At 41.4% G+C, this 13,140-nt stretch overlaps 1 protein-coding gene across 4 annotated transcripts in view; it reads left to right on the top strand.

Annotated features, from left to right (window-relative positions):
• Stan (protocadherin-like wing polarity protein stan) overlaps positions 1–13,140 on the top strand; it is a 32,914-nt gene that overhangs the window by 11,936 nt on the left and 7,838 nt on the right. For all 4 annotated transcript variants that reach the window (XR_014426939.1, XM_083055138.1, XM_083055139.1 and 1 more), the window contains exons 2-7: positions 6,019–6,545; positions 7,015–7,576; positions 7,665–7,942; positions 8,061–8,774; positions 8,979–9,819; positions 9,961–12,167. Coding sequence is in view for 3 of the 4 variants with exons in the window: in XM_083055138.1 (XP_082911264.1) it covers positions 6,103–6,545; positions 7,015–7,576; positions 7,665–7,942; positions 8,061–8,774; positions 8,979–9,819; positions 9,961–12,167 (5,045 nt within the window). In the remaining variant the exon portion in view is untranslated. The remainder of the gene's footprint in view (positions 1–6,018; positions 6,546–7,014; positions 7,577–7,664; positions 7,943–8,060; positions 8,775–8,978; positions 9,820–9,960; positions 12,168–13,140) is intronic.

The following is a 13,140-nucleotide window of genomic DNA, read 5'->3' on the forward strand; positions in this document are numbered from 1 at the left end:
ATATTTTTTATATAAAAATATTTTATATATGTATATATAATTCGTATATCAGAGCCTTTTCGTTCTGTTAATTAATTTTCATCTTCGACAAGCAACGAGATCTTCTCGTTTTTAAATTTGAAAAATTAAAACTTCTTGTTTTAATTTAATATTCGTTGCACCTGCTTTCTGTGCCTGACTCAGCCCAATTTGCATTTGAATGTTTGCATTTAGATATATTTTATATATATATAGGTATTATATTTTTATATTTTTTAAATATATATTTTTTTATATAAAAATATTTTACATATGTATATATATAATTCGTATATCAGAGCCTTTTCGTTCTGTTAATTAATTTTTATCTTCGACAAGTAACGAGATCTTCTCGTTTTTAAATTTAAAAAATTAAAACTTGTTTTAGTTTAATATTATCTGGGGGGAGGAAGATTTCTCGACTTTTCAAGAGAGGAAAACTCGAATCTCCGAGCGTACAATTTAACGTGGCGTTTCTCTCGATCTCTTCTCTCTCTCGCGGATTAAACCTCGAATCGTCTCGCGACGGGGGCCCCGGGTTCGATTGGTTCGTGATGCGGATTGGAACGAGAACCGGATCGGGCTAGATGCCCTCGGGCGACGAAGAAGACGATCGGCCGACCACTTGTACGTGGCGAGGTAAATATCGGTTCCACGGCCACGAAGAACGGTCGAACGATTCTAGCCGTCTCTCGCGATCTCTCTCGGGGAGGACCGAGCGGAATAATTTCTCGCGACGAGGAAGGATGCATCACCGCGGATGCATCTTGCGGATCTCGCTATGCATCGCTGAACTGGACTAAAGTTTCCCGGCCGCACGCAGTTTCGCCATTTGAATATTCTCCCTCTTACGCGATCACCTTGGATTTAGCGGCGTTCAATAGAGAGATTATAATCGATGGCGTAAATCGACGTCGAAATTTAATTGACAGTTGAAGGAGCTTGTTTCCAAATCGTTTTTAAGCCATGATTTTCTTTAAAGAAAACGATACTATTCGTGTATATTTTATTACAAAGTCTGGTTTACAATTATAAAAATAATTATTATAATCTCTATTTTTTTCAATAATTAATATATATACAAATTTATAATTGATATCTATATATTAATAAAATTAATTAGAAATCCACAAACAATTAGGAGCAGACTAATTAAGAGCCGAGCTTCGAATTAACGTTTATAAACTTGAACAAATATTAAATTTTCAAAATAAATAATTTGTAACAAGAAAGAAGAATTTGTACATTTAGAGCACTTGGTTCTTAATTAGCTCCTAATTGTTTATGGATATTTATAATATTGGAACCTTCTATACTTCATTTTAATTAATTAAATTTGTTTGGCTATTTTATATCGGAAAAAATTAAGTTATACAAAAAGGCAAACACGATTATACAAATTTTATCACGTATATAGAATTATATTCTTCGTTAAAACGTGATCTCGCTAATGTGTTTTCTTTTTCTTTTTAACTTCGCGGACTAAAAACCCAATCATGCTCGATTAAACGTCGTTCTCTCGTCGCGGCGAGAGACTTAAAAAGTCGTCGCGTTAACATCTCGGTACCCGATAGCAGTAAATCGATTCGGACGAGAGATGCGGTTTGCGGATACATACTTGTTATCCGGAGTCATGGACCAAGAGACGCGATACAGAGAATCGAGTCGCATCGAGAGTACATGAATCAACCTTGCTTGGGTTTATTGTGCGAACAAACGCTTCTCTCCTAGTTTGGAAGTCTTACGTCAAACCTCTTCGATTGAGACATCTTAAAGGCCGCGATCAAAAAATTTAACGGCATCTTCCCCGATCTCCGATCTATGATTTCTCCTCCTTTTCTTTTTCTTCTGGCGTTCGATTCTTCCGATTTTTTTCGTCGCAATTGTGGATATATTTTTTTTTTCGTACAGTTATGTCTTTAGAAAGAGTTCTCGCTCCGAAATCGATTCCAGAGTCGGATCCTCCGAAGTGTTAAATTTAATTCCGCAATATCTATATGGCGGATCTATAGAACAAGACGAATATGTAATAACAAGCGATATTTCGACATCCTTCTCACGGTTTATGCACTTCTCAATTGTAGGATCCAGTTTTATCAGCTCCGAAATGGAGGATGCGAGTGTTGATGGAGAGGTCATATTTATTTTTCCAAAAATTCACAGCTCGATGTTTCAAATGACAATCTAAATTTTTTTTCACTCGTTGAAAATATTAGAAAGCTAATTTCACCGAAGCAAGGAGAAAGAATTATGAGAAATTGCTGAGAAAGTCACAATTAAAGAAAATGGTCTTGCTATTTTCATCAGAGAGAAGAGAATCACGCGTTTCTAAAATAGAATAGAATGGGATCTGCGCCCTGCACATAAATATAATATAATATAAACAAGCAGATGGGGATCGCGATGAACTGCTAGATAGAGATCGCCGTCTTCCGTTTCTCCGGAGCGTGACAGGATGTCGCATTCCTGCATATTACACACTCGCCTTTGTTCCGCAAAGTTGGATGTCAAGGACGCCCATATTACACCTCGCTGGTACATTGCATTAATTAAAGAGAGTTGACAACCGTAATGTAACGAGAACGGTAATGAGGCTTATAACGACACGCGATATCTAATTAGGTATCTGATGGAATTCGAATCGAATTAACCAGAATAAAATTGCCCCCTTCTCTCTTTCCCTGTCTTTCACGTAGGTTCTTCTAATCGGAGAAATTTTATTTCTTCTCGGGATCCCGTTGCTCGCGATCGCTTTCTCGCGGTAGCCGAGCGTGGAAAAAGGAGGAGAAGGCAGGGGGAAGATGATTTAACCGCGTGAGTGAACACGTGTGTAATATGTTAGGGGGAGGTCAACGAATTTCACGACGACGACTGGGTTTTCAGCAGCGGGGGCACGACCGGAAGTAGTTCGTTTCCCACGTTTTGCTCGCCGCGGCGAGAAGGAAAGGTCGACTCCCAAGAAGGGGGAGAGACATCGTGCATCTCTTCGAGACCCTGTACGTTCGACGACGCTTACGGGTACTCGGTCGAGAGAGCGATTAACCCGCGAAGCGAAAGAAAGAAGGAAGGAAAAAGAACCGAGAGGCTCTCTTAGCTTCATGTCCTTATATACTCGGATTCGCGTGGTTTCTCTCGGCTCAAAGAGTTGAACGTGCGAGAAGAGAGGAACGAGAGAAGAGCCACGTGGGATTATACGTGTTTCCAGTGGCCTTCCTCTTCCCCTCTTACCCTTTTTCCGATTACTGTCATCTCCTTCGTTCTTGTTCTTATCCCCTTCCTGAGATTTTTCAATGTCTTAAGCAGTTCGAAGAAGCTGTCATCTCGAAGCTGCTTATTTTAAAGAAGTGAGTAAAGCACATTCTAATAAAACGAGAAATTTATCTTCCTGTTCCAAGCGAATTGAATCCTTCCTTGTTCTAACGATGACTGTATTCGTATCATAATTTAATATCACTTTTGAGCAATTATCAATACAAAAAATATTAATCGCGAATAAGGTTTTATAACATATATATAATTTACAACATATTACTATTTTAATTTTTATAATATATTATTATTTCAAAATTTAATTAGCAAATTTTCGCTTTATTAATATGTTTGACAGTTATCAGCTGATTTCTGTCAAAAAATATTAATAGCGAATAAGGTATTAAAACATATTATTTACAACATATTACTATATTTTAATATATTTAACATATTATCATTTTAAAATTTAGTTAGCAAATTAATACTTTATTAATATTTTTTTTTGACAGAAATCAGCTGATTAAAGAGTTAATTTGCTAATTAAATAAAGTAATAGTATGTATATACTATATAAAATGTTGTAAATAATATGTTACAATACTTTAAATTCGAGTAATAATTCTTGACAGAAATCAGCTGATATAACTGTCAAAAAATATTATGTATATTTATGTATATTTATTACACCATTATTTTATATCACTGTTTTGCATTTAACCATTTAATCATGATGTCCAAATTAATTAATATTGCTTATTATTTATTATTATAAATTTTAACTTGTCATATTTTATCGATTTATACTCTTTTCATTGACCTATACTACTTACATTTACTACATTATTTTATAATACCATTTTGCATTTAACTTTTTAATTTATGATTTCAAAATTAATTAATATTGCTTATTATTTATTATTATAAATTTTAACTTATCATATTTTATCGATTTATACTCTTTTCATTGACCTATACTACTTACATTTACTATATTATTTTATAATACCATTTTGCATTTAACTTTTTAATTTATGATGTCAAAATTAATTAATATTGCTTATTATTTATTGTTATATGTATTGATTGACAGTGTTTTTATTAACTTATGTTACTTTCATTGATCTACACTACTTTCATTGACCTATACCACTTATATTTACTACATCATTATTTTATATCACTGTTTTGCATTTAATCCCTTAATCATGATGTTTTAAATTAATTAATTTTGCTTATTATTTATTATTATAAATATTAATTTTTAATATTTTATTGATTTATACTACTTTTATTGACCTATACTACTTACATTTACTACATTATTTTATGTCACCGTTTTACATTTAACTTTTTAATTTATGTACACATTTATATATATATATATATATATATATATATATATACATTTATGTACTCATTTATATTTTTATTGCATTTGTATTTAGATTATTTTAAGCATATCAATCATATTATTTCCAAGATCATCTTGTTAAAAACTTTATAATTATATATAGAATGTTCTATAATTTAATTGCGCAAACTTTTACTTTTTCGAAAAAAAAAAATATAAATATTCTTTACATTACTTTTTAATTATTTTAATTATTATTCTTATTTTTATCTGTTTAAATAATGTATAAAACATATAAAATTTTTACATAATAATGTAAAAATATATAACAAATAATATAAAGTAATAATGTAAAAAAATATATATATACATATATATGTATAACTAAAGAACAGACTGCACTATCTCTGCAGTAGTATGTGTCATTTATGTCCGAAAAATCGTCTGAGTTAATAGGGGAATATAATTTGCAAAGAGGTAGTGTCGATAGTGCGGCAATAAATATATTCGAAAAATCATTTGCGTTAATAGGAGAATATAATTTGCAAAGAGGTAGTGTCGATAGTGCGGCAATAAATGTCTTTTAATATGTCCGAAAAATCGTCTGAGTTAATAGGCGAACATAATTTGCAAAGAGGTAGTGTCGATAGTGCGGCAATAATTATATTCGAAAAATCATCTGCGTTAATAGGAGAATATAATTTGCAAAGAGGTAGTGTCGATAGTGCGGCAATAAATGTCTTTTAATATGTCCGAAAAATCGTCTGAGTTAATAGGCGAGCATAATTTGCAAAGAGGTAGTGTCGATAATGCGGCAATAAATATATTCGAAAAATCATCTGCGTTAATAGACGAACATAATTTGCAAAGAGGTAGTGTCGATAGTGCGGCAATAAATATATTCGAAAAATCATCTGCGTTAATAGGAGAATATAATTTGCAAAGAGGTAGTGTCGATAGTGCGGCAATAAATGTCTTTTAATATGTCCGAAAAATCGTCTGAATTAATATATATACATTTATGTACACATTTACTTAATTAATATACACGATTAATATATCACGATTAATATTTTTGACAGTTATCAGCTGATTTCTGTCAAAAAATATTAATCGAGTTTAAAGTACTATAACATTTTATTTAAAACATATTATTTTATAATTTTTATTACATACTATTATTTTAAAATTTAATTAACAAATTAACGCTTAATCAGTTGATTTCTGTCAAAACATATTAATCAAGTTTAAACAAACTTTATATAAAAATATCATTCTTTTTTATATAAAATCGAAGAAGGGCGCACGCGTAGCGCGCGCTTGTGTTGTTCTAGTATAATATAAAAAATTATATGTAATATATAATATAAAAAAAGTTAATCATCATCTTTCCTCAGATGGATCCTGACGCAACGGGAGGAACGTCAGGGAGAGGACAGAGCAGACTGCAGGACCGCGCGGATTAAGTGCGAGAGGTCAGGATGGCTTGGTGGGGATGGACGTTGCTGATCCTGACGACCGTCTGGACGCTGGGCGCCGGCTACCTGGCGGTGCTGCCGTCCAGCACACCCGTCGGCGCCGTCGTCTTCGAGGCCGGAGTGCCCCAGCTGGGCGGTCGGCGCAAATACGAGGCCTCGAGCGAGCGCACCGCCTGGTTCGCTCGGAAACTCCTCAAGGTGCATCCGCACACGGGTCGCGTGACCCTGGCGAGGCCGCTGAGCTGCGACGGACTTCAGTATCCACGAGTCTTCACCTTCTATGTCGACTCGACGAGCTCCCGTCTAGGTAGACCCACCATCGACTATTACAGTCTGCCGCTGAGAATCCTCATCACCGGATGCGGCGGGGAGAATCGCGACCTGGCGGCCACCAGGGGCTGGATGGCGGAGACTTTGGCCTCTTACGCGATGCCTAGCACTGACAGGTATAGTTGGATCAGATTACAGTTTTTGATAAAGGAAATGCAAACGTCAATTGAGTTAGTGACTTGTAATTTTCGAGCTTAATTGGTTCTTCAAAGTGTGTAGGCTGTATATTTCTATATGTATATAAAGAGACTTCACGGCAAAAAGGAGACTATCCTGGAAGGAAATAAAGTGATCAGTAATGATCGTAAACATATTAATTACAGCTTTATTAATTGGTTTCATTCAAGATATAGATATTAAATATATATATGTACATATATAAACATATGGCCAATTCTGCAGCAAAAAAAAGAAACTGTTCTGAAGAAAATGTAAAGTAGCTAGGATGACCGTAAACGGTTTATATTAACTACAGCAATTGAAGCTATGAAAATTTCTGATTAAAAAATTGAAGAAGTGAAGAATAATTTGTGGTCGAGAAAATATGCTTAAGTTTCATAACTGAAGATTCAATTACATCGACAGGTTTACCGAAGTGTGCCTGCGAACGTCTCAACTAGTGGCAGCTCTCCGCGATTTCCTGCCGCAGACGGCCTTGAAGGAATGCGAAACCAGATGGGGCGGAGTGGCGGATCCCAGGTTTCTCGTGGAAGGCGCCGCCGGTGATCTGGTCTCCGCCACCGAGCAGTGCTTGGTGGACCCGTTATGGAAAGTCTCGGTCAGCATGAACCTGCGTTGCAGCGGTGATTCGCGTCTGACCGACGCCGAGCATCGACTTAAGATTGTGTTCCATCACCGTCAACTGGACGACACCGATCTGGGTAGAAGGGTGAGGCGAGAGCTGAAGAATCAATCGCCGTACTTCGAGCAACCCCTCTACGTCGCCGCAGTGGAAGAGGAGAGAGAACCAGGAGTGTACGTGACTTCGGTAAGAGCTAGAGATCCCGAAAACGGCGCCGTGCGATACTCGATGAACTCGCTGATCGACGCGAGATCACAGGCGCTGTTAGCTCTCGATCCAGTGACCGGAAGAGTGACGACTCGCGCTAGACTGGACAGAGAGAACGTCGACGTGCACTATTTTCGGGTATGTACACCACAGTCACGAAGTCGAAGAAGACAATATTAACAAGGAGTGTGTAAATTGTATAGATAAATTGCCATATTTTTCACAGGTGCTGGCAGTGGACGATTCGTTTCCACCGAGAACTGGCACGACGACTCTTCAGGTCAACGTATTGGACGCGAACGATCACACGCCCAGCTTTGAGTGGCCGGAATACGACGCGTCGGTGCGAGAGGGTGTTCCCGTGGGCTCCACCGTGATTACAGTCAAAGCCACGGATCAGGACACCGGTAGAAACGCCGAGGTGGAGTATTCTATCGTTTCCACTACGGCAGATGGTGTTACCACGCATACAGAGGACGCGGCAACTTTCAGAATCGATTCTAGGTGAGTGTTATCAACAAGATATCCAGATATAATCTTGTTATTTTCTTAAAATCCTTCAAAATCTAAGGATATTACATCTCGACAAAAGAAAAGAAATAATCTTCATGTATCTTCACAGATCCGGCGTGGTCACCACGCGAACCCCGCTCGATCGCGAGGTGACCGAGGTGTACACAGTGGTACTCAGCGTTACGGATCAAGCGACACCACCCTCGACGCGACGAAGCGTGAACGCGACCCTGGTGGTGCGCGTGCTGGACGACAACGACAACTATCCGCAGTTCACCGAACGCACGTATTCGGCATCCGTGCCAGAGGACCTGGACTACACGACTAATCCCGTGGTGGCCCATATTCGAGCGACGGACGCGGACACCGGCGGCAACGCGGCCGTCCGCTACGCCATCATCGGCGGCAACACGCAGAACACGTTCTCCATCGACTCGATGAGCGGCGACGTCGCTTTAGTCAAACCGCTGGACTACGAATCTATCAGGAGCTACAAAATCGTCATACGTGCCCAGGACGGCGGCTCGCCCGCCCGATCCAACACCACTCAGCTGCTGGTGATGGTCAGAGACGTGAACGACAACGCGCCGCGATTCTACACGAGCCACTTTCAAGAATCGGTGACGGAAAACGTGCCGCTGGGTTACTCGGTGCTCAGGGTGCAGGCGTACGATGCCGACGAGGGTAACAACGCGCTCATCAAGTATAATATCGGCGCGCGCGACTTCACCGGCGCCTCCACAGAGAACTTTCCCATCACCGTGAACGCGGAGACCGGATGGATCTACACGACGAAGCAGTTGGATCGCGAACAGTGCTCGAGGTATTAATTATCTCTCGTTGATTGCTACAGTAGATTGTAAACACTCGGCCAGAGTTGAAGAGATTAGAATATAAAAAGTTAGCGTATAATTTATATAAGAAGTTTATAAAAAGTTTATTTAAAAACGAAAATAATTTATTATTTATATTACAATTTGATAAATAAATTCTTTTATAAATTTTGTAACACGAAATCTTTTTTTAGATATCAATTCATCGTAATCGCGATGGACTCTGGCGAGGAACCAAAGTCCGCGAGCGCGACGGTGATTCTCACGGTGACCGATGTGAATGACAACGATCCTTACTTCGAGCCGAAGAACTACGAGGCCGTAATATCCGAAGACGATCCGCCGGGCACTCCGGTCGCCTCGGTGACCGCCACCGACCCGGACGAGGACGCCAGAATCCACTACGAGATCACGGGCGGCAACACGCGCGGACGCTTCTCCATCGCGTCGCAAAACGGCCGCGGGCTCATCACCGTCGCTCAGCCGCTCGATTACAAGCAGGAGAAGCGATTCGTGCTGACGGTGACAGCTTCGGACAGTGGCGGCCGCACCGACACCGCCCTGGTCTACGTCAACGTGTCGGACGCCAACAACTTCTCGCCGGTGTTCGAGAACGCGCCGTACTCGGTCTCGGTGTTCGAGGACGCGCCGGTCGGCGTGACCGTCCTGGTGGTCAGCGCCACCGATTCCGACGTCGGCAAGAACGCCCAGATCACGTACACCCTGGCTACTGACAATGGCGAACAGACAATCAACGAGTTCACCATCAATCCGCAGACCGGAGCGATCACGACCACCAAAGCGCTCGATCGCGAACTAATACCCTCGTACTTGTTGACGGTGACCGCCAGAGACGGTGGGATACCGCCGTTGTCGGATACCACCGACGTGGAGATTTCTGTTACGGACGTGAACGATAACGCGCCGGTCTTCGAGGCTCCGCAGTATCACGGATCGATTCCTGAAGATGTTTTAGTGGGCACTAGCGTGCTCAGGGTTGCGGCGACCGATGCGGATACTGATCTCAATGGCCGGGTGAGTGTAATTTTAAGTTATAATTTTTCTAATTTTATTAATTATAAATAATTTTTAATAATTATTTTATAAATAAAATATATTTTATTTTATATTATAGTTGCTCTCTCGAGTTGTTAATGAAACCGATAAATGTTCCAGGTGAGGTATGCTTTAGAGGACGACGGCGACAGCGCGTTCGCGATTGATTCTACGACAGGTATCATTAGAACCGCGAAGCCGTTGGATCGAGAATCGGTGGCGCGTTACTTATTGAAGGCTGCCGCCATAGATCGCGGTTCACCCGCGCTTTCATCCGTCGTCCCGGTCATCGTCAAGATCGAGGACATCAACGACTCGCCGCCCGCCTTCGAAAATGACAAGATCGTCCTTTATATCGCCGAAAACTCGCCGATCGGCTCCACCGTCGGCGATATTTATGCTCACGATCCGGACGAGGGTCCGAACGCGGTGGTGCAGTACAGCATCATCGGCGGCGAGGACTCCAACAGCTTCGCCCTGAATATCCGGCAGGGAGCCGACCGGGCGGAGCTCATCACTCTCGAAGAACTGGACTACGAGTCGCCGAAGAAGAAATTTGAACTTGTGGTGCGAGCCGCGTCGCCGCCCTTACGTTCGGACGCGCTGGTGCAGATTCTAGTGACCGACGTCAACGATAACGCGCCGGTGCTCAAGGACTTCCAGATCATCTTCAACAACTTCAAGGATTTCTTCCCGACCGCCTCGATCGGCCGTATACCGGCGGTGGACGCTGACGTCACTGACAACCTCGTCTACAGCATCCTCGCCGGCAATAACGCGAATCTGATCGATCTCAACAAGACCTCCGGCGAGATCCGGCTGTCGCCGCAGCTCAACACCAACGTGCCGCGAGTGGCGACCATGGAGGTCGCCGTGACGGACGGCATCAACGAGGCGAAGGCCACGATGACGTTGTCGGTGCGTTTGATCACCGATGAGATGCTGCTGAACTCGATTACAGTGAGACTGGACGACATGACGGTGGAGGCGTTTCTCAGTCCTCTTCTGGGTTACTTCCTGGACGGTCTGGCGGCCATCATTCCGTGCCCGCGCGAAAACATCTTCCTCTTCAGCATTCAGGAGGACGCGAACGTTCACGCCAAGATCCTGAACGTGAGTTTCTCGGCGCGCAGAGTGGAGCCCGGCACGATCGACGAATTTTACAGTCCGCAGTTTCTTCAGGAACGAGTCTACCTGAATCGCGGTATCCTAGCGAGACTGGCGACAGTCACCGTCTTGCCCTTCGACGACAATCTCTGTGTCCGAGAACCCTGCCTGAACTTTGAGGAGTGCCTGACGGTGTTGAAGTTTGGCAACGCGTCCGGCTTCGCCAGCAGCGACACAGTTCTCTTTCGACCCATCTACCCGGTGACGACGTTCGCCTGCAAGTGCGGCCGCGGCTTCACCGGCAGCCGTGAGGCCTACATGTGCGACACCGAGGTGAACCTCTGCTACTCCAATCCGTGCGCGAACGGTGGCACTTGTCACAGACGGGAAAGCGGGTACTCGTGCATCTGCACTCCCGACTTCACCGGCGTGAACTGCGAGATCTCGCTGGATCGCGACGCTTGCGCGATCCCAGACATCTGCAAGGGTGGCTCTCAATGCACAACTCTCAAGAACACCGGGGGCTTCATCTGCGAGGGCTGCCCCGTGTCCGCGCTGGAGAGCGTGACACCCTTCTGCGAGCTGAGAGCGCGCAGCTTCGGTCCAGCGACGTTTCTTACCTTCGCCTCTCTTCGACAACGTCATCGTCTTCATATCAGGTTGAAGTTCGCCACCGAGCTGACGGACGGTCTCCTGCTCTACAACGGCAGGTACAACGAACGCCACGACTTCGTCGCCCTGGAGATCGTGGACTCGCGGGTGCAGTTCAGCTTCTCCCTCGGTGACGAGGTGACTCGGGCGACGGCGGGGATCCCCGGCGGAGTCTCGGACGGACGGTGGCACGAGGTCGAGGTCTCCTACATCAATCGCACGGTGACGGTGTCCCTGGACGACTGCGACGTCGGGCTCGCTCTGGAGTACGGTGAGAGGCTGGGACCCAGGTGGAACTGCGCCGCCAGGAGCGAGAGGGTCCTCGAGGAACGCTGCGGACTCGTCACCGAGACTTGCCACAGGTTCCTGGATCTGACAGGACCGCTACAGCTGGGCGGCCTCCCGGCGATCCCGTCCAACTTTCAGATTCGCAACAAGGACTACGTCGGGTGCATCAGCGATCTCTACATCGATCACACTTTCGTCGACTTGAACTCCTTCGTGGCTGACAACGGGACTCATGCCGGTTGTCCTGAGAAGGTCGCCTTCTGCGCCTCGTCGCCCTGCAGGTAGAAAAAAATATAATAATTAAATTATTAAAAATGTAGTATAATTTGTGAAATTAAATTGAAAAATATTTAAGTTTAGTAATAATATTAAATTTGATATTAATATTATATTAATATGAAGAGAAATATTAATATTAATACTGAATAAAATTTTAAAGTTAAAATAAAAAAAAAAAAACAATATCGACTTCTCTCTTGATTTGTTTTAGTAATTTTTTTATTTACAGACATTTTATTTCTTTCGCTGAAAAAGATTATCAAAAATCATTATAACGCAATTTTTACATATTTGATACTAAATTTCTTAGCGAGTAAATTAAAAAAATAGTTTGTTGGCTTGAAACAAATTAAGAAAGCGAAGTTTTATTACACAATTTTAATATTTTTAAAATTAATTTTTTCGAAGAATAAAATTAAAAAACTAAATTAATATGAAATGTAATGATATAATAATAAAAATATATCTTATATTAGTCTTTTAATACGAAAATGAGTTTAATAATATTAATACACTTATACGAACTTTTCGACATGGATTCTTAAGTCATCTTTAATCATAAATTTTGAGCAACAATTTTTCAACCGAACAAATCAAGGTAATCTGAAATGAAAAAATACTAAGAGAAAATTAAAAAGCAAAATTTTAATACGATACTATAGATATAAAAATGTTAATCTCCAAACTTAATTTATTGCTACTAAAACTAAAGCAATGTCATATTTATTGTGTAATAACTCGAGAACATATCTATTATTCTTTTCACGCTATTGTATTTACGGTTTTTACTGTTTGTTTACTGTTTATATCCGTTCTGTCTTTTCGGTTGTCTTATTAGTTTTCACGGCGAGAGTTTCGAAAGCGCAGGCTTGTCTGCCTGCGTCTTTCGCTCTCGTTGTGGATAATTTTTATTATCTGAAAATATTATATATTATTTGAAATTTTAATATCATAATGTTTAATTTATAATAAAGT

This window comes from Prenolepis imparis, unplaced genomic scaffold (genome assembly GCF_030444845.1).
Source record: "Prenolepis imparis isolate NDT839.2.m4 unplaced genomic scaffold, iyPreImpa1.0 SCAF_15, whole genome shotgun sequence".
NCBI lineage: Eukaryota > Metazoa > Arthropoda > Insecta > Hymenoptera > Formicidae > Prenolepis > Prenolepis imparis.